The 18384-nt window shown below is 36.6% G+C and overlaps 1 protein-coding gene across 17 annotated transcripts in view; it reads right to left on the bottom strand.

Annotated features, from left to right (window-relative positions):
- The window catches only part of RIMS2 (regulating synaptic membrane exocytosis 2), a 434744-nt gene that overhangs the window by 359278 nt on the left and 57082 nt on the right, over positions 1-18384 (bottom strand). For 13 of the 17 annotated variants that reach the window (XM_085221552.1, XM_085221546.1, XM_085221549.1 and 10 more), the window contains exons 2-3: positions 17965-17997; positions 17479-17565 (exon numbers count right to left, since the gene is read on the bottom strand). The exons of the other annotated variants lie outside the window; for them this stretch is intronic. In XM_085221552.1, coding sequence (XP_085077678.1) covers positions 17479-17565; positions 17965-17997 — 120 coding nt within the window. The remainder of the gene's footprint in view (positions 1-17478; positions 17566-17964; positions 17998-18384) is intronic. 17 annotated transcript variants of the gene reach the window in all.

Raw genomic sequence — 18384 nt, 5'->3', positions numbered from 1 at the left:
ATGTCAACAACCCTTACTGACGTTTATTTGTACAGTGGCCTCAAGAGCACCATTACATGCCATTGATGTGTCCTAAGGCAAAATTTCCTTTTCCACACAGTTTCCAAAAAATGCAAGAATGTGCTTTAATAACTACTGTAAGTCTTAGAGGAGAAGAAGAAGATGGTGCACGTTTATGCAAAAAACCTAGTGATAATTGAAAGCAAGGCTGAAAAACTGATGTTTAGTTCTCAACATTTTCAACTCCTCTAAGAATGAGTTCCCTAAATACCACTCATATCTGCTGGAAGTTATGCTAGTGCAATTCATGAGACATACTTGACTAGCTAACTCGGTACAGTAAAACCCTGTGTCTGAGATCACTGCTTAGAGGGCTTTCAGATGTCAAAAGCAAGCCTTTTAAGAGCTGTCAAGATCAAGAAATAGTTTCTAGTGGAACACTTAATGATTTATTTACCCTTCTGCTGGAAAAAAAGCTCCCTCAATTCTGTTTCTTGGTTCCCCACACCTTTCCAGGAATGAGAAATTCAGTATCATCAAGGAACAAGAATCCACAGGCCTCTCACAAACCATGAGCTACTACCAAAGGCAAGTTGGAAAAGCACATTCAGTCAACTTATGTAAAATAATAAGACAAAGGTATTTTCTCTTGTCCTCCAGAAATAGCTCTGGGCGGCCCAGTCTAATGACTGGCAACCCTCCCACAGCAGGGGGGTTGGAACCAGATGATTTTTGAGGTCCTTTTCAACCTATGCCATTCTATGAGTCTATGAAATGTCCACAGAACATGCAGCATGCACCCTCCAAAATAAATCCTTAGTACTACAAGTTCCAAAGCCACTGCTGCCTAAAAGAAGTTCACTTATATGTTTCTGAAATATCCAAAACTAAGCATCCAGGGTATTGAAGTCAGATGCAAGTGTGGCAGCCACTTCTCATTTCCTGGCTACAGTTCTCTCAAAGTTTTTTTTTTTTTTTTTTTTTACTGATTGTAGCCTGTGCTTCATTTCCTATTCCCAGGCATGGAGCACGGATGTGGCTGATATCCAGGCTTCGCTTTGAGTTTTGCCAACTTCCTTCAGTGATATTTTTTTTCCTGCATAGTGGCAGTGGCCATCCGGTAACAGAAAGGATGTTCTTCCCTGTACTGCATCAAACACTTAATGCCTTTTACTTTTACAGTAGTGCTAACTAACTTGCCAATAAGTACACTTACTTCTGATCTACAGATACTATTTTTATAGGTATAAGAGTGTTAGCAGAGGTTAGGAACAAGTAGCTGAATATCCGTAAGCTATGCTGAAAAAAAGATGGAAAATTCAGTGGAAACCAGGCTGAATATGAGCCAGTGGTGTGTCTGCTCTCATTAAGCTGGGAAAACTAAAATGGGTTCACATGAGCCAAGAAATGAAAGAAAGCTACCTTTTCCTGACATAGTTGGCCCCAGTGAGGCTGTACCTAAAGTATTGCATCCAGACTGGGGCCCAGCAGTTCAGGATGGATGTGGACATACTGGAGAAATCTAGGAGACAGTTGGTAAAATCATCAGGGACTGAGAGCACCTAACCTGCAACATGGGAGTAAAGGAGCTGAGATTGTTCATTCTGGCAAAGAGGAGTTACTGAACAGCAGCCTCAAACTACTAATCAACCTAATAATTCCTGAAACAAGGGGTAAATTCCTGGTAACGGCAAATCCAAGATGGGACAAGAGTCACTGGTAGCACACAGAGTTTCAGGCTGGATGTTAAGAGCAGGTTTTTCAATAGAATGGCAGTGCAGTACTAGAATGGGCTGTCTCTCTACGCTTCCTTAAGACTACTGTTAAACTTCTCCAAGGTTTGACCAGGGACCTCCATCATACTTCTAGCTCTACGTAAGGAAAAGGGCAGCTGAACTTCCAGTTTATGCCTTCACAGTGGTATGTTATAAAAAAAGCCACTTTAAAAAACTATCTTCAGAAATGCAAAAGATAGCTTTCTTAATCACTTTAACTTTTGGACAAAATTAACTCTCCACTGTTTCATTAGAACTGATTTACAATGTTAACTGTCTGGTTTCCTCAAAATGAACAATAATCAACTGCTTTCCACTGTCTGTAGTTTTAACTTCAGAGCCATCCATCTAAATTACATGTCTAAGCTTAACCTTTACCTGAAAAAAAATCAAAAAAAAAAAAATCAAAAAAAGTATCAAGAGGATGCAAATAGAAAAACAAAAAACACAACTGCACAGTGAAATGCTACCTTACAATCAGTGCTGCTGGGAAGTTCATACAGATCACTCGCAGAAGTAAAAGATACAGACAAGCTGTCCCACACTACTTCTCTCTCATTTCATATTTTCTTAGGGCTTTTTGAAATGGACACTAGTTTGAACTGTTCTATGATCTCAGATTATTTCAGCTCTGTTATAGCAAATATTCCTCTCATTGCACTCTCCCCACATAATAATAAATTGATCTTGTACGATTTTAAATATGCTTGCAATTACAGATGAAGTCTGTATCACTAGATTCTGCATCACTGAATCTAGTTTATTTATTAAGAAACTAATTAAGAAATAGAAGCAAATATGAGGGGAGAACAAAAACAAAAGCTCAGTCTTAATTCCGGAGTCATATCCATGACTCTGAGAACAAATCAGCAGGCTGGCTAGACAAAAGAAATCTAACTGGAATTGGAAAGATTACCTTACTTTTTTTTCCTTTATTCATAATGCACAGTACTGAATAAAATCATTGCCTTTGTTTATTAAATTTGTTCATTAGCAGCAGTTAGGCTGCTCTTTTACTGGCAAGGTAGCAGTGAGCAATAATCTATGTACAACAGTTTTGCACCAGGCTGCAAGTAAACATGAAGAAGATTAACATATGGCCAATTAGAGGCTCATCCAATTAATCTTATGACGTTTCTGGGAGTTTTAATGACAGCAAGATAAAGCTAGACAACATGTATATAATACAAAAAAAGAAGAAACTCCTGGCTTTACCTGTCACTTCCAAGTATTTTTAAAAAACAGACAATTGCCTCTATCTTTTCTGTAGCAGAAAGAATTAGCAGTACCAACTAACTGCAAGACTAAATAGGGAATTGATATTTTTGTGATTTTTTTTTTTCCCCATTTGTTAAAATTAATCTGTAACTGCTTTTATCAATGTATTTTCACTACCTGTGATATATAAAAAGCTGTAAGGTCTTAATCAAGGTTTAAACAGGCAGAGTGGAGGCTCTCTATAAAGGAGCTTATTCAAAACTCTGAGAGTCTATAGATCTATAATGTTATTTTCTTTTTCCCTCTAAAACATCTAGCTAAATTAATTCTTTCTCCACTAAAAATTCTACATTGTTTTTCCAATGAATTTTGCCACCTAATTCTTTACCTTCTCCACGTATACTGGAAATATCACTAGGACTCCTTTTTAATGTCTGAGTAACAGCAGATAAATTGAATCGATACTGTAACATACAATAGTGGTAGTTTGTCTGCTTTCGTTCCCACCTTGTGACAAAGCTGGCCCTTCCTAGCTAATTTCAGGTGTCATTCAAAGTAAGATTAACCACGCCAACTCCAGCAGGAAAAAAGGGAATCTTCCAGTGCCTGACTAATAACAGGAAACTTTCCATATTCATTCCACAACTGCATTTCCTCAATTAAAAATACTTTATCTCCAATTCTGTGGGCCTCATCCCTGTGTTTGCATTCCTGCTATCCCAAAGGAGCAGCTTTGGTAAAGTGCTGAAACTGTAAGTACTAATCTTCAGCTAACAAAGAAGATCAGGAGCAAGCAACTGAACCTGCAGTGAAACACAGTTGCCAGGACGGATATGTGACAGAGCACAGGAACACACACTTCAAATTGAAATTTAATTTGAAATTTGTACTGTCATTTTATTTATGTTCCAGCCCAGTAGAAGAAATCTCAACTACAGAATAGAAATATACAGACAACTGTGGTCTTTTTTTTCTTTTTTTAAACTAGTTTGTTATGAAATAAGGTGTAAGCAGTCACTCATATGTATGTGCCATACATATTCAGATGCTTTCAACTTCATTTGATCAATTTCAAACAAATGTGATGGGGAAGAAAAACTGCCTGAAAGACATCTGGGTTACAAGTTTGGACAAACAGCCATACTGATAGAAAAGTGCCTGGGGAACTGTCTGGTCTAAGGGTAACTTCCTGAGATTAAGTTTTTACAGAATATTAGAAAGGATAAAAGAATTCTCATTTCAGAAAGCAACCTTATCGTAGGTGATATTTGAATCTTCAGCTATACTGATAGCACAGTATCACCACATACTGCTGCTGCTAAGCACTCTGCACAAATGGTAGAGTTGTCAGTACTGCACAGCAGCAGCGGGTCTCTCAGCACTCAGTCTCCTGCTGCTAATAACCACAATCTGTCCTCAGTTTCTGTGGGAGAACGCACAAAGGACAGAACAACTCTGCAGCACGTTCTGCTGTAAAACATAATCAGAGTTTTAGTGTGATGGAGCTGCATATACATTTAGAATTATGACACTGTTCACTTACACTCCAGCTAGAATCCAAACATCCCCCAAAACAATCAGCCATTCAGTTTCCCCTGTGAAAGGCTGTACACAGGTTCTAGTTCTATACTACTTGTTCAGAACGAAGAGTCAGAGCTCCCTGTAAGCAGAAGGTCAACAAAATTTTATGGTAGATTTTGTAACGGAAAAGTACTTCACAAATTAAAAGTAGGATCATCTTGCAGTTACTACAATACCCCTATGATATTAGTATACTGAGGCAAAAATCAAGAGCTGTATTTGGTCACTTTCCATGCAAAGTTGACATAGACATACAGAAATTTTCATCCACTACGCAAAAGTTGCTACCGAAAGTTTAGATCACTGAAGGAGTACACATAGATCTAAGAAAAAAATATTTTACAGTCTATTTTTATACCGTCATCTATGTTTTATAAGTACTGGGGCATTTTTCTTTCCAATTCACTTGATTAAAAAGTTTCATAACAGAAATGTTGCGTTAGCCTAAAATTACTACAAATTCATGTTGGCTATTTCTGTATTTTTTTGATAGTTTGTGTTATGTTTCCAGACAAGTAACAGTTGGATCACACCTACATGAAACCTCAGTTTTCATCATTCAAACTCAAGTTCTTCTCTAAATAAGAGCTGCATATCAGATAGCATTTTCCAGAGAGATATTAGATCCTTGCTTACAGAAACTACACTTTTATTTACTTTATACTGTATTTCCTTTTCAAGGTATGCAGTGTTTACCAAATGTACCTTGATAGTGCTAATTCAGTCACTGACTATTAAGCACATTGCAACATTATTACATTTATAAAGGGCATCTTCAGCAGAGATAATATTTCTCACAGTCACTCAGGTTACTTTATTTGCATCATCAGTTGACTTACAAAAAGAAGCCACTAACTTCACACTAGCGGTTTCTGAAATGCCCAAAAAGCTAATTCACCATCTTGAACTTCTTTTTATTCTTACTATAACAGGCAGAATTATTTTTCCGTTAGACAATTACACATGCAGCCAAAATAAATACATGCTAAATAGTAGGTCAGACTGTCTTGTCTCCGAAATGTAACACCTCCTGACATTACAGTATCATGATTAGAACGAGTTCATTCTGCATTGTTTACAACATTCATGAGCATTTTCAATTATTAAGTAGCTCCTATCTTTTTACGTCTGTGACAAGATTGTCCCCATCTTGACAATTTTCTTTTTTTAAACAGGAAATAAGCTTGAGCAATGCTAAGAAAGCCAGAATAAGCAAGTCTGAATTCAATTTCCATACTTTACATAACTAAACTACACCAACATGAATGATGCTGAATTATCACCACCAAACTGGTGGTAGTTATGGTGGATCTGGGATTTGCATAGCTTATGAATATCAGTATTCTTATTGCAGAAGTACTGCCAGTGCAATCATGCCGCAAGCAGCAGTATAGGGGGAGATCCCTTGAAACACCTTTTTCACTCTCAAGAGACTCATTTTTCATAGTGTTCATATTTTAAAAGTAACAGGAAGTAGTGCCAAAACACACCACCTGTTTTTGTCATTCTAGAGTAACATTCTCTAGAAACAGAGAAATGGATCCTAAAACTGGCAATCAAATATGAAAATTGTGGGTTTTTTGTTTTTTTTTTAGGACCAAGCAAAGGACAAATTATTCATGAGTGGATGGACATGACATGTAACAATTTTCTTAATATCAATTATATCTACAGCAAGGCTGCCATACCTTCCCTGAACTCAAACTTCACTGAATTAAAATGTTAATATTTTTAAGTGTTATAACGTTCATGTATATTTCATAATGTTAATGAGGTTTATGCAGTATTTTTTCTTTTTAGATAAAAATTATTAATAGTAATTGAAAAGGTAAGAGATTTGTACCTTGCAGATATACATATTATTTCATCTAATACTATACCTAATAAAAGTCTGACTTTTCCAAACAATCAAATTTGTGCAAAACCACAAAAAAAAAAAAAAAAAAAAATCAGCAACAGAGAAAAGATCAAAATTCAATCCTATATTTAAACACTTAAGTGTTCTAATTAAAGCTAATTAATTAATCATTTAGCCCTCAATCCTACTGGGTATAAATGAGGGCTGTAAGACAACAATATTGGACCGCCAGTAAGCCTTCCAATCATGCTCTGCTGCTCCTAACTCCTCACAGCAAGAGCATGAGCTAACAGCAGGCCCAGTAAAATACTAGCATGAAAAGAATGCTGTGACACTCATAGCCAGGAACTAGCTCAGATGCAGCTCTGTGAAATTCTCTTTTCCTGTAATGCCTGAACACTTTCCTCTGCCAAAACTGTGATCTCAGCTCATTAAAGACCTTTCCTGGAGTACTTCTGTTGGGAAAAACAGTAAATAGAAGCAGATTCTACTCACATTTGTTTAATCATAATTGCACTTAAGTCAAACAAGTCTTAGTCCTGCTTTTCATCAATCAGTTTGCTTCCTATGTAGTGGTTCTTATGTTCACAGATTGTACTTGATACTGTTGAGCAGGGCTCATAGATTACTATATCAGGTATGTGATCCTATAAGTTGCTAAGAAATCTTTTTGTTTGAATAAGATGATCTACAAACCTGAGTCAAGCATTTAATCAGCTCAGATTCTCACTGCAAATCAAACTTGGCAGATTCTGGCAGAAGGAATGCCTTACTTAATATCGTTGCTCTCCCTTTGCCCCTTCTCACTGAGGTATCTTCAACTGTCATGGCATTTCAAGAAACCTACTGTCATAAATTAAAGATAGCATTGAAAATACATCAGAGAAAAATTATCTACAATCTCTCCTAATGCAGAAGATTGTCTATTTCATCTTAAGAGACCAAGTCCAGATGTTCAAAATAAATCACTATTCTTATTTTTAGATGAGTCTTCTGTATCTAAGACTAGCCAGATTCCACTACTATTCCAAGAAATCCCAATATCAGAACTGACAAATGTCCATTTCTTCTTTGTGCTAATGTAACTGACCTGTTACATTGGAAGAGATTTGCAACACTGTTTACAGCATTGGAATCTTCCTTTACAAATGGACACTCAAGAAAAATTTTGGTTACATACACACATCTTATATGGCAAAGAGGCAAAAGAGTTGGCTATGATGTAATAAGCCAATGCTGGACCAAATCACCATCTAAAAAGTACAGAGAGCAGATAAAAGTTTTGGTTAAATGTGCCAGGATCAAAGAAAGAATCTTTATTTACTGTACACTGGTAATTAATATTGTCGCAATTGAGTATGGAGTCATAACATCAACAGCAAACCTTTAAGAGAATAGTTTCTGAGCGTACAGATAGCATAACAGTTCCTTAAAAGATTCAATAAGAATGCAGTGTCATCACTATATATGATGAAACATAGCTAGAAATAATTTGTTACCTCAAGTATGCATTTAATGTTGAAACATGACACTTTGTTATTTCAGAGGTCACACTATCCAGATTTTTGTCATACAAATGTTAATGTTTTTCAGCCTTGTGGTGAACTCTGTAGTAGAAAGAAAAAAAATGTCTTTTGCTCTTAGGCACGTAACTAGGAGATCACAGGTCTGCAAATGTTCTGAAACTCTTTTCAGACAGTCTTTATGCATGATAAAGGAGACCTGAGATGAGAAGGCTGTGTTCCTGCTGACAGCACTCAAAATCTCTTTCTGTTGAATATCCTTACACTGAATCAAGAACATCCCTTTCCTAAAACAAAACTACCTGTAAGTAATCAGTGGTGGAAGCATGGAATATATAATTGGATCTAAAGCTTCCTGAAAGATAAGAAGGATTGATATGTAGACAGGATAATCAGAATTACCATCAAATTTTCAAATTTTGGAATCATGGACTGTGACAGATCAGCATTCTCAATAGGGCGCAGTAAAACTGGATTTTTGCTTCTGCTTTTTTTGCTCTGTGACAATCTTCACCGTCTGTTAATGTTATTCATAGATGAGACTTTGTACCCAGTAGTACTCATCCTCACCCCAGGCTTCTGATCAGCTCACCCTGGCACCATCTGTCTATGTTTGTTCTCAGTCCAAGATACTCCAGGAGCCACATCACTATGAATTTACTTCAGCTTTCTCTCTGTCCAGATCATAATCAGAAAGAACATCTTTAAGAGGAGATAAGTGAATTTCCTCCGTCTGTAAAATCATTACTGGAACAATAATCAGAGAAGATCAGCCAAGACTGTACATATAAAAGCAAATGAGATACTGAGAAAATAGATTAACTTGTCCAAAAAACAGAAGAGCTGCTTTATGGTTTTTCTGATATAAAGAACCATGCTCTTTTTGGAACATACTTGAGTATTATGGATATCTGGTCAGTCATCCTAATAACCTCTGAAACCAGAACTACAGCAAGAACTACTCACATCACAACAGACTGTGCTTGGTGATAAAGGACAACCTCACTACCTCATCTAGAATGTCTTCCTGGGCAAATGTGGCCAAGCTCCTAATCTTACAGGCAAACTTTTTAAATCAGTCTGATGCTTTCTTGTCTTAAATAAGGAAGAATTGACACTTCCTTTCTCTAGTCACATTGCCCCTCTGCACCTCTTCAATTAAGACATTATTTATATCTAATGAACTGGCCAAACACTCTCAGCTATTCCTTGTTGAAATAACAAAACAAGACAACCATTGAAAAAACACTTTACCCAACCTCACTGATTTTTAAACATCCAATACAATCAACTACCACTGACTGTATCAAAATAAAAGCATATAACACAGAATAAACTCTTCCAAAGGCAAACAAAATACTGATTCATAGCTATCAATTACGCAGAAATGAATGGAGATGTTAGTTTAAAAGCACGTAACCAACGTTTGAACTTTCTTCAGAAAAGCTCAGCAGCTGGGAAGCCTAATTGTATTTCCAGCAAGTCTAATTGTGTTTCCTGACTCTAGGGGACAGGAACTCCCCTGACACTGATGACTGACAGGACTGGTTCTGCTTTCAATCTACAAGTAAGCAAAAATACCCAGTTCTGTGAAACTTAGCGTGAAAAACATCCACTGCTTCCACTGGTATCAGCAGCAGCTGGAAGTGCTCGATACCTCATAGAGGCAGTCAGCACTACATGCAATGGGGTCATTTGTAGAAGTCACTCGCACAGGTACAAAGCACTCACAGTACTTGCACTCAGCAGCAAGCATTCAGATACAGAGCTTAAACTATTCAGCTAGACTTTGTGAAGTACTAAGTATCTTTCACGAAAGAAACCAAGTAGATTAGAAGGCATCCAACATTTCTAGTGTTACTGATGCTAACTTAGAGCATTTTAAAACCTACTTACTGGTTCTGAAATTGTTTATTGGTTCATGAACAAGTTTCAGAATTTTTATTCAACTTCTTGTGGGTAGTTTCATCATTACAATGTTATAATTGATCCAGTTAAGACCACCAAATCTCTCCTCTCTCCTAAATGTTTATGCAACATCATTCATTATGTGCTTTTCAGATCACATAATCAACCACACATAATACAAAGACCAAATAGCTATTATTTGCTTTACAAACAAGATGCATCTTTGTAATTCTTAACATCTCAAATAAGCATTTATTATAACTTCCCTTTTGAGACCCTTTGTAATGACACCAATCAATAGTGATTTAAGAAGTCTGATATAATTGGCAGTTTTGAAACTTCAGTAAAGACAGATTATAAAACTCAGTCCTGCAACTTTCCGAACTAGTAGTTGTCTTCCCACTAGTATAATTAATTTATGACACACTGATTGTTTCAGAAAAAAAAAGTTATTTCAACTTCTTAAGAACCTTTTATACAATTGTGAGTTCAAGTTCTTAGTCAGTCTTCCTAATTCACCCTAAAGTTTAAAATGTCTCCTAATTATTTCCAGAAACTTTTCAATCCTCATTCACACATGCAACAAAAGAAATGAAATTATCTTTTGTTATGCTTCCTTACTATTGGTTTATACAGAAAGAAACAGTTGCTGCTCTGGGAGAAAGCTATTGCTCTTTGAAACCTCAGCAATTACTACATCTATATTAGTCCTGCACTTACTCATCTGTGACGTTCAATTTCCTGAGGTTTTATTCCACTTTAGTAAATTTTTTCCAGGTGAAATGAAAAAGGATCAAAGAGGGTCAGGTTGGGGAATATACCGAGGAGAGGTACTGAAGGGCTGTTTTAATTTACTGCCTGAATGCAAAGATGTAGAGAACCACCCCAATAGAAAGTAGCTCTATAATACCAGGTGAACCGATTTACAGGTTGGACATAACAGGGAGATTGGGCAAGCAGTTTTCATATGGAAACAGAGCTGTAGTTAATTAACCCAAGTTAACCATGCCATAAAAGTATTTCCCAAGTGATGAAGGTGGACACCCATATATGTAGTATGTTTAGCAGTATATCTGCTGTCTTGTGTGAGTGTTTCATCAGCAGATGCTTTACATTGACAGAGCTACTATGGAAGCAACATGACTCACAGAAGCATCTTTCTGGGGAAGTTAAGACACCCTATACTTATCAGATCTACTGAAGTTGCTAACTAGTTCTAATGTCCTTTGATTTCGCGATGCCAATGGCTGAGTTTACTATTTTTTCCCCAGAAACTTCAACCAAAAAATACAAAAAGTAAAACTTTTTTGAAAAAAATTTTTAATTAGATAAGACAACACCATTGTGTGTTAGGCATTTGTGTTCACTAATATCTACAGAAATTTAAAGTGCTTAGAACATCACCAAACTGAACACCTCACTACAACACACATGGTATGCTCACACTCTTCCGAAAAACAGAGAAAAACAAAACTCCTGGAAAAACTATGGATTAATTGCTTTCTAAAGTTCACCAGCACCACTGACTGATGATAAAAGCGAGACCCATTAGAATTACAGAAAGACGTGAGTCTCGCATATTTATTTTTTCAGGCAGACCAGTCACATGATGTGATTTTTACATCTTTATGCATTCAAATGATTATTTGCAATTTTAAATGGCTATGAATATTAGGAAAAGTAAGGTTCCACTTTCATCTGCAAGGCAAAAAAACATTTTATTCTGGCTTTGGGATAACTTCAGATAAAAATACATGTCTTAGAACTGATAATATTGCAAGTATAACAATGTTCACACCAATTCTACCCATAAATATAGTTTTCTCTGTCAATTTTAAGACGAAAGACTTTAAATTATTAAAAATTATGCTTAGCCAATAGAGTGCAGCAGCTGTGCTACAATCCTGTCTAGAAGGTTTGACCTTCATAAGACAAGATCATATAAACTGAACTTGCTGTATGACCTTCACTATTAGCTTTTCACAGAAGAAAATACACAATTCTTCTTCCAAAAAAAGAAAAGAAAATATCCATTATGGACTACACTTTATGCCAAAATGAGTGGCTAGCCTCTATACCTTGCAAGAATCCCTTTTGCTGCTGTCACGAAGGCAGGTGCCACTGGATTCTGAGGTCAGTGATCCAGCTGCATGCTTAACACGCTTTCCTCTCATTACAGCAAGAGTATCACTTCTGTCTTGTTTAAGTTAAGCTTAAGCCAGCATTTTCTAAATCTATTTGCTTATCTCATTCAGACAACCTGTCATCCCTCCAGGGGTACTGTCATTTCTTTTGGAAAGCAGCTCAAAGCAGGATGTTGTCAGCATATTAGTGGCACCACAGCCTGTGGCATCCAAGAATTCTGAAAATTTTCAATAACTACAACAGAGAGAAAATCCTCTCACACAAAGCTATGAGGAGCTGCTCTACTTATGTTAAAAAATACTGCAGTCTGCATTGTCTAGGTAGCAATGGGCTTATTTGTATTATTTTGGGGTAAATATAAGGAAACACTCTGGTTTTGTTCAGTCATACTAGTTTTTAGAATATAAAATACAGAGAGATTTTAGTATACTAAGTCATTCACATAGCTTCATTTCAGGACTACATTGTTTGTATGTACGATGCTTTCCTTTCTTGCTATTTATCCTTTCTTTTTAATTTGATTTAAATATATACACTGAGAATACATGGCACTTCAAGGGGCTTTTTTTTTTTTCTTTTTTCCTTGCCCATAATGCTAACCGATGGCCAGCTAAGTACTTTTGGTTGCATTCATCCCATTCTATGGGCAAGACTATTTCTCTTTTTAACACCAGATCTTGAAGGAATTCCACATAGTACCATACTACCTGACTTTTCCTTAAAGATAACTTTTTTCTTTATTTCAGAAATAGATGTTTTCTTAAGCAATAGGTTCTTCACATTATCCCTAACTATTTATGACTATTAATAAGATTTTTTAATTTATCAAAATGTGAAATCTAGTATTTTTCAACTATCGCATTCTTTGGGTTTATATGCAGAATTACATTCTATGTACATGTTAAGACTAAAATAGATTCACTGGATTCAAGTTAAATCTAGAAATATATTTTTTATAATCACTGCATCTATCTGTCTCCGGTGTCTGCCTTCTGATAAAACTGTGATACACCATTGTCACAACTAGAAAGATTAGTATGGTAGAAAGGTGACACAAGAGTGAAATGGCAAGGAGACAAACATGGAAAGAATGCTCACCCGTCTCTGAGGATCTAGACTCACAGGGAAAGACTCTATAAGGGAGAGACCCTTATAAATGGGGTCTAGGAGAGGTGCAGTCAGGTTCCACCCCTTCCAGTCACACAGTTGAATTGCCTTCACCTGTGCTGCCAGGGCTGACCCGCTCCTTTCCCCAGGTGATCAATCGGTGCTTCAGGCCGTGACTCAACAGTTACCATACAACTATATTCATGACTATTATCACTACTGATGTGAACAACCAGCACAAACAAGCCTTTTTAATTTTTATTATGAGGAAAAATAACTGAAAAGTACCCCAGGGCATCTTTACAAGTCAGTCAAATATGATTTCATGCTACAAGTGGTAAATGTTAACATTCTCATAATAGCAGTGGTCATGATCAATTGTAAGAATCACAGAAGTTTTTTAGGTACCTCATATCGACTTTGTTTAGAGATATAAACAGATTTATAGTTAAGGAGGTATTTTGAGGATTTATAGTATTTGACTTTGAGTTAGATACAATCTCCATTTCATTTTTAAATACCACAAAGTATACTTTCATTTTCAGCTCATTTATTCTCAGTTTTCTTTCCATCTTCCTGTCTGAGAAAATAAACACAGTGGAGTGTTTATTTTGTGCTAGACTTTTCATGACTCTAATTTCACAAGTGTATTGGCTGCAGAGATATATTTTTCTCTTTAAGAAAATATTCCTTCAAGTGGAGTGTGCTATTTTCAGCAGGTCCTATTAGTAAACATATTGAGCAGGAAGTACAGACTGCAAATAAACCCACTGACTATACATAATGCAAATTTTATTAAACCGTTATTTATGTGGGCTTGCTATCACACTTGGGATAGATAATATGATATCACACTTGGGATAGATAATATGATGAGATTCAAAGCTACCAAGTGGTTGGCAGTCATATTGTTTACATAGTAAATTTAGAATGCAAAAAGAATGATCCACTGATGTACATTAAGTATTTGAGAGATGTCAATTTATTTTAACTAGAATTTATTAGAGATTCTTATAAATGGAGCAATCTTTCCAGAGATTGTTTTAACTCAGACGCTGACTAAAATATCCACTGGTATTTACGGCATCAAGTACAAAGAATATTTCTCTTCTTATGAAAGGCATTATGTTCTTCAGATCATCCTTGTTATCTTGTCTGCTTTTTAACATTCTATTACGTATTTTTCAGAGAGCCACTCACACCATTTGAGACACAAGATCTCCAAATGTCACTCCTGTCTTCAAGAAGGGCACAAAGCAGGTCACAGAGAAACAACAGGCTGGTCATTATCACCTCAGACCTGGGAAAGGTGAGGGAACAAAACCACTTCTGGGCAAATGAAGGACAAAATGGTGATCAGGAGTTGTCAGCATGGTTTCACCAAGGGGAACTCATACCTGACCAACCTAATAAACTTCCAAGAAGTAATAAGTGGCCTAATGAATGAAGGGAGCACTTTGGAGAGTAATACTTTCCACACTGTCAGCCTTAAGATCCTCACAGAGAAGCTAATGAACTATGGGCTGTATTTACAGCCAGTAATATGGATTGACATAAAACTGGAAGAAATGACGGATGACCCAGAGGGCTGCTGTCCAGAAGGATCTCAACAGACTAGAGAAATGGGCTGAATGGAACCTCATGAAGTTCAATAAGCGGAAGAGCAAAGCCCTGCACTAAGTGAGGAACAAACCTAGGCACCATCACATGCCAGGGTTTGTCCAGCTGGAAGGCATTTTGGAAAAAAGGACCTGAGGCTCCTGCTGGACATCAAGTTGAACATGAACCAGCAAAAAGTTACCTTGCATCCAAGAAGACCAATCATACCCTGGGATGCACTAGAGAAAGTATCACCAGTAAGTTGAGGGAGATGATCTTTTCCCACCACTCAACCCTGGTGAGACCATACCTGGAATGCTAGGACCAGTTCTGGTCTCGTCAGTACAAAAGAGATGTGGACGTACTGGACAGAGTCCAGTATAGGACCATGAAGATGACTGAGGGATAGGATCATATCTCTATGAGCAGATGCTGAAAGAGCTACTGAAGAAGAGAAGGCTCAGAGATCTTATCAAACTGTATAAGTACCTGAAGTGAAGCTGCAATGAGGATAAAGCCCAGTGGTACTGAGTGCCAGAGCAGGAGGCAATGGGCACCAACTGGAGCACAGGGGCTCCCTCTGAGCACCAGGCAGCGCTGCTGTGCAGTGCTGGAGCACTGGCACAGGTTGCCCAGAAGCTCTGGGGTCTCCTCCTTGGGAATGTTCATAAGCTGCCTGGCCATGGGCCTGGGTCCCCTGCTCTGGGTGTCCCTGCTGAGCAGAGGAGATTGAACAAGATGACCTCTAGAGGGACTTTTCAACCTCAACCATTCTGTGACACAACTCCATGACACTATGATACAGATTTCTTATCCAAAGGATGTCCAACTATTCCTACCTCTGAAATATTTTGAGAACAAAAACAAAATTTTTAACAGGTTACCTTACGTTCTCAACCAACTGTGTGATTACTTCTCTACCTTCTCACACATCTTGTATTTCCCAGATTAACCTTAAATAAGTTTTTCATCAATGGAGTTGGACAGCCAGACATAGCTAAAAATCCGTTACAGACTCAGATAGTGGCAGTGATTTCAAGTGGAAAATGCCCAGACACTTATGGGTAGTGGTAAAATGTCTTCAAGCATATACTTCCATGCTGCTCATTTCTATGTCAACTGCACAAATTATCCCTACCTAGACTACGTTTTAAATATTATGTTTGAATGGCATGACACCCAACTGAATGGCACCATAACTGAAGCTTCCTTTTGGGGATAATTTTGGAACATAACCTTGCTATTAAATTCTTCTTACAGCCTTGAAGTATTTGTAAAATCAATGAATATACAACTTAGCTCATTCCCTAGTTATTAAATAAGAAAACTGAAGAAAGTTGGTTGCCAAGGAATGAGCATTCAAAAAATACATTATAACAGCAACTGTAATAGTAACAGCATTCATAACAACAACTACAGCTCAACTGTTTACAATGAATATAGTCTTTTCAGTTTCTTCAAAGCCATATGCTTCATATGCACAACAGTGGTAACCAGAACAAACTTTGGCTGCATTGAGGAAACTGGAAATACAAAGAAGGTATTAAGGCACTGTGAATAAAACGCAATATTATGAGTACCTAACCATAATCAGGAGGAAAAAAACCTCCACTATTAGTAATATTTACAATTTAATACGAACTTCAGCACAAAAAATTGCAACCAGAGTTCAAAAAATACATTGCCTAACAGAACATCAATTTTAAGGCCTATTTCTTTGTTTAATTTTGTCAAAAGTTCTGTGTATTTTCAAAATATAATTAACAGATTTCATGGTCTGTAAGTATGAAACTCCATTTAAGCTGAATATTTAAAAATAAACTAAAATTGATTCTGAATGAAATTTAAACAGTAACAACAAATATGCATATTTTAAACCACTTACACATGGGTTCAAAAGCAAACATTTTTATGTGAATTTATGAGACATTTCTAAAAAATACAGCAAATTAAACATTTAAAGTTCAAATAATATCAGGTCACATTTGAAATATCGGAAAATTGGAATGGTCTTTGTTCTTCACGTGTCTCATTATGAAAAGAATACTTACAACTTTATACTTGAAGTTCTACCCTAAGACTGAATGACCTAGCTTTGCCAGTTTCTGTTAAATCATAACATTTTCAGGTAGCAAGAAAAGTAAAATTTTTCATATGGCTCTCGTTGTGGCTTAGCACTGTAAAAGGTCCATGAGTGAAATATTGGCCCCATCAAAGTCAAAACTTCCCTGAACTTTGACAGAATCAAAATTTCACCTCATATCTGCTAAAGTTATGAAGCTTTACAGATACTTTAGAAGCATGAAAAAAATGAAATGACATCTTCTGGTCCTTTAAAAGCTCTTCACACACATTATGTAGATTAGTATAGCATTCTATGCATGATCAATATCACAAAAACCATGCATTTGCATAGACGTGCTATATATAATACTGCATGTCTCACCATTCAAGCTTGGCATGCACAGAAAGCACATCTCTTTACTAAGAGTTCCGTGTGTGGAGTATTTGAACAAATAGGAAAATGAAGCAGTAGTAGTTCCTCAGATTGGATTCTAATGTAATCATTTAAGTTATTGGTAAAAAGGGTCATACTTGATTTTCAGTTTTCCCTTTACCAACAAGGGGTTGGAAAGCAAATAGTGTCAGCTTGTAAAATGCCCTCAGTAGGATGTTCTAAATGGGCAATTATTATAAACATACTCTCCAGTATGTTTTAAAGCTATACAGACATTACTTAGTCTACAGAGAGCAGCTTACTTACGTCTGGGGCTCCTTTTCATTTTGCTGTTTTTGCTGTGGTTGTAGAACGTTATTTACCAGCTCAGTGATCCCACTAAAGGGAAACCACCTGTTTAAATAAGCAAATAATGTGACTGAATAACCAATAAAACCACACTAGTTCAAATGTTTTCTTATCCAATAATAATAGAAATAGACAGGCGGAAAAGCTAGAGCCAATGGGAATGCTATAGCTGCAATACTAAATCAGCCACTACAGGTGGAAGGGAAGTAAAGTTTAACAGTTAACCAGTTCACAAGCAGGCAGCAAGAACCTACATCCAACTAAGATGTGGATGAAGTAAGAAGCTGCAGGCAGCTCTCTTACAAGCCAGTCAGGAAGCAGAAGGCAAACTAACTGCAGCCTTTCAGGTATTAGCTTACACTAATACCATCAAAGGTGCCAAAAGCAGAACATGGCAAAGGTAGAAAAGTCAAGCCTACTGCACTTTTAAGATATTTTACTTACTGTGTCAGCTGTGGTTTTTGCTCTTCTTTGACCCTAAAAAGATAAGTTTGCACAACTGAGTGCAATATGTCGTAAAACAACTATCCTGACGTTTTATAATCTGTATCAAATTAGTAGGAAAAGATCCTTACTTAAAGAAGAATTCCCTTAAAATCTGTTGTATTAAGTTGCATTCTGTGCTTATTTCCATTTAGGATTAAAATTCAGAAAACTAAATATTTTAGTTACAAATATAGGATAGATATAAAATATAGATCTATAAGATAGATCTATCTTATAGATCTATACGATAGACAGATATAAAACAGATATAGGAAATCAGTGTGATTTCCTGTAACTGTCTTCTAATTCTTCGAACAGAATACCATGTTTGAAAACTTTCAGTGACACATTCAGCTATAAATGCAAAGGAAAGTGTAT

Source organism: Meleagris gallopavo, chromosome 3 (genome assembly GCF_905368555.1).
Source record: "Meleagris gallopavo chromosome 3, MGAL_WU_HG_1.1, whole genome shotgun sequence".
Taxonomy (NCBI): domain Eukaryota; kingdom Metazoa; phylum Chordata; class Aves; order Galliformes; family Phasianidae; genus Meleagris; species Meleagris gallopavo.
Note: the sequence above shows the minus strand (reverse complement) of the source record. Positions and strands in the feature narration are given on the sequence as shown.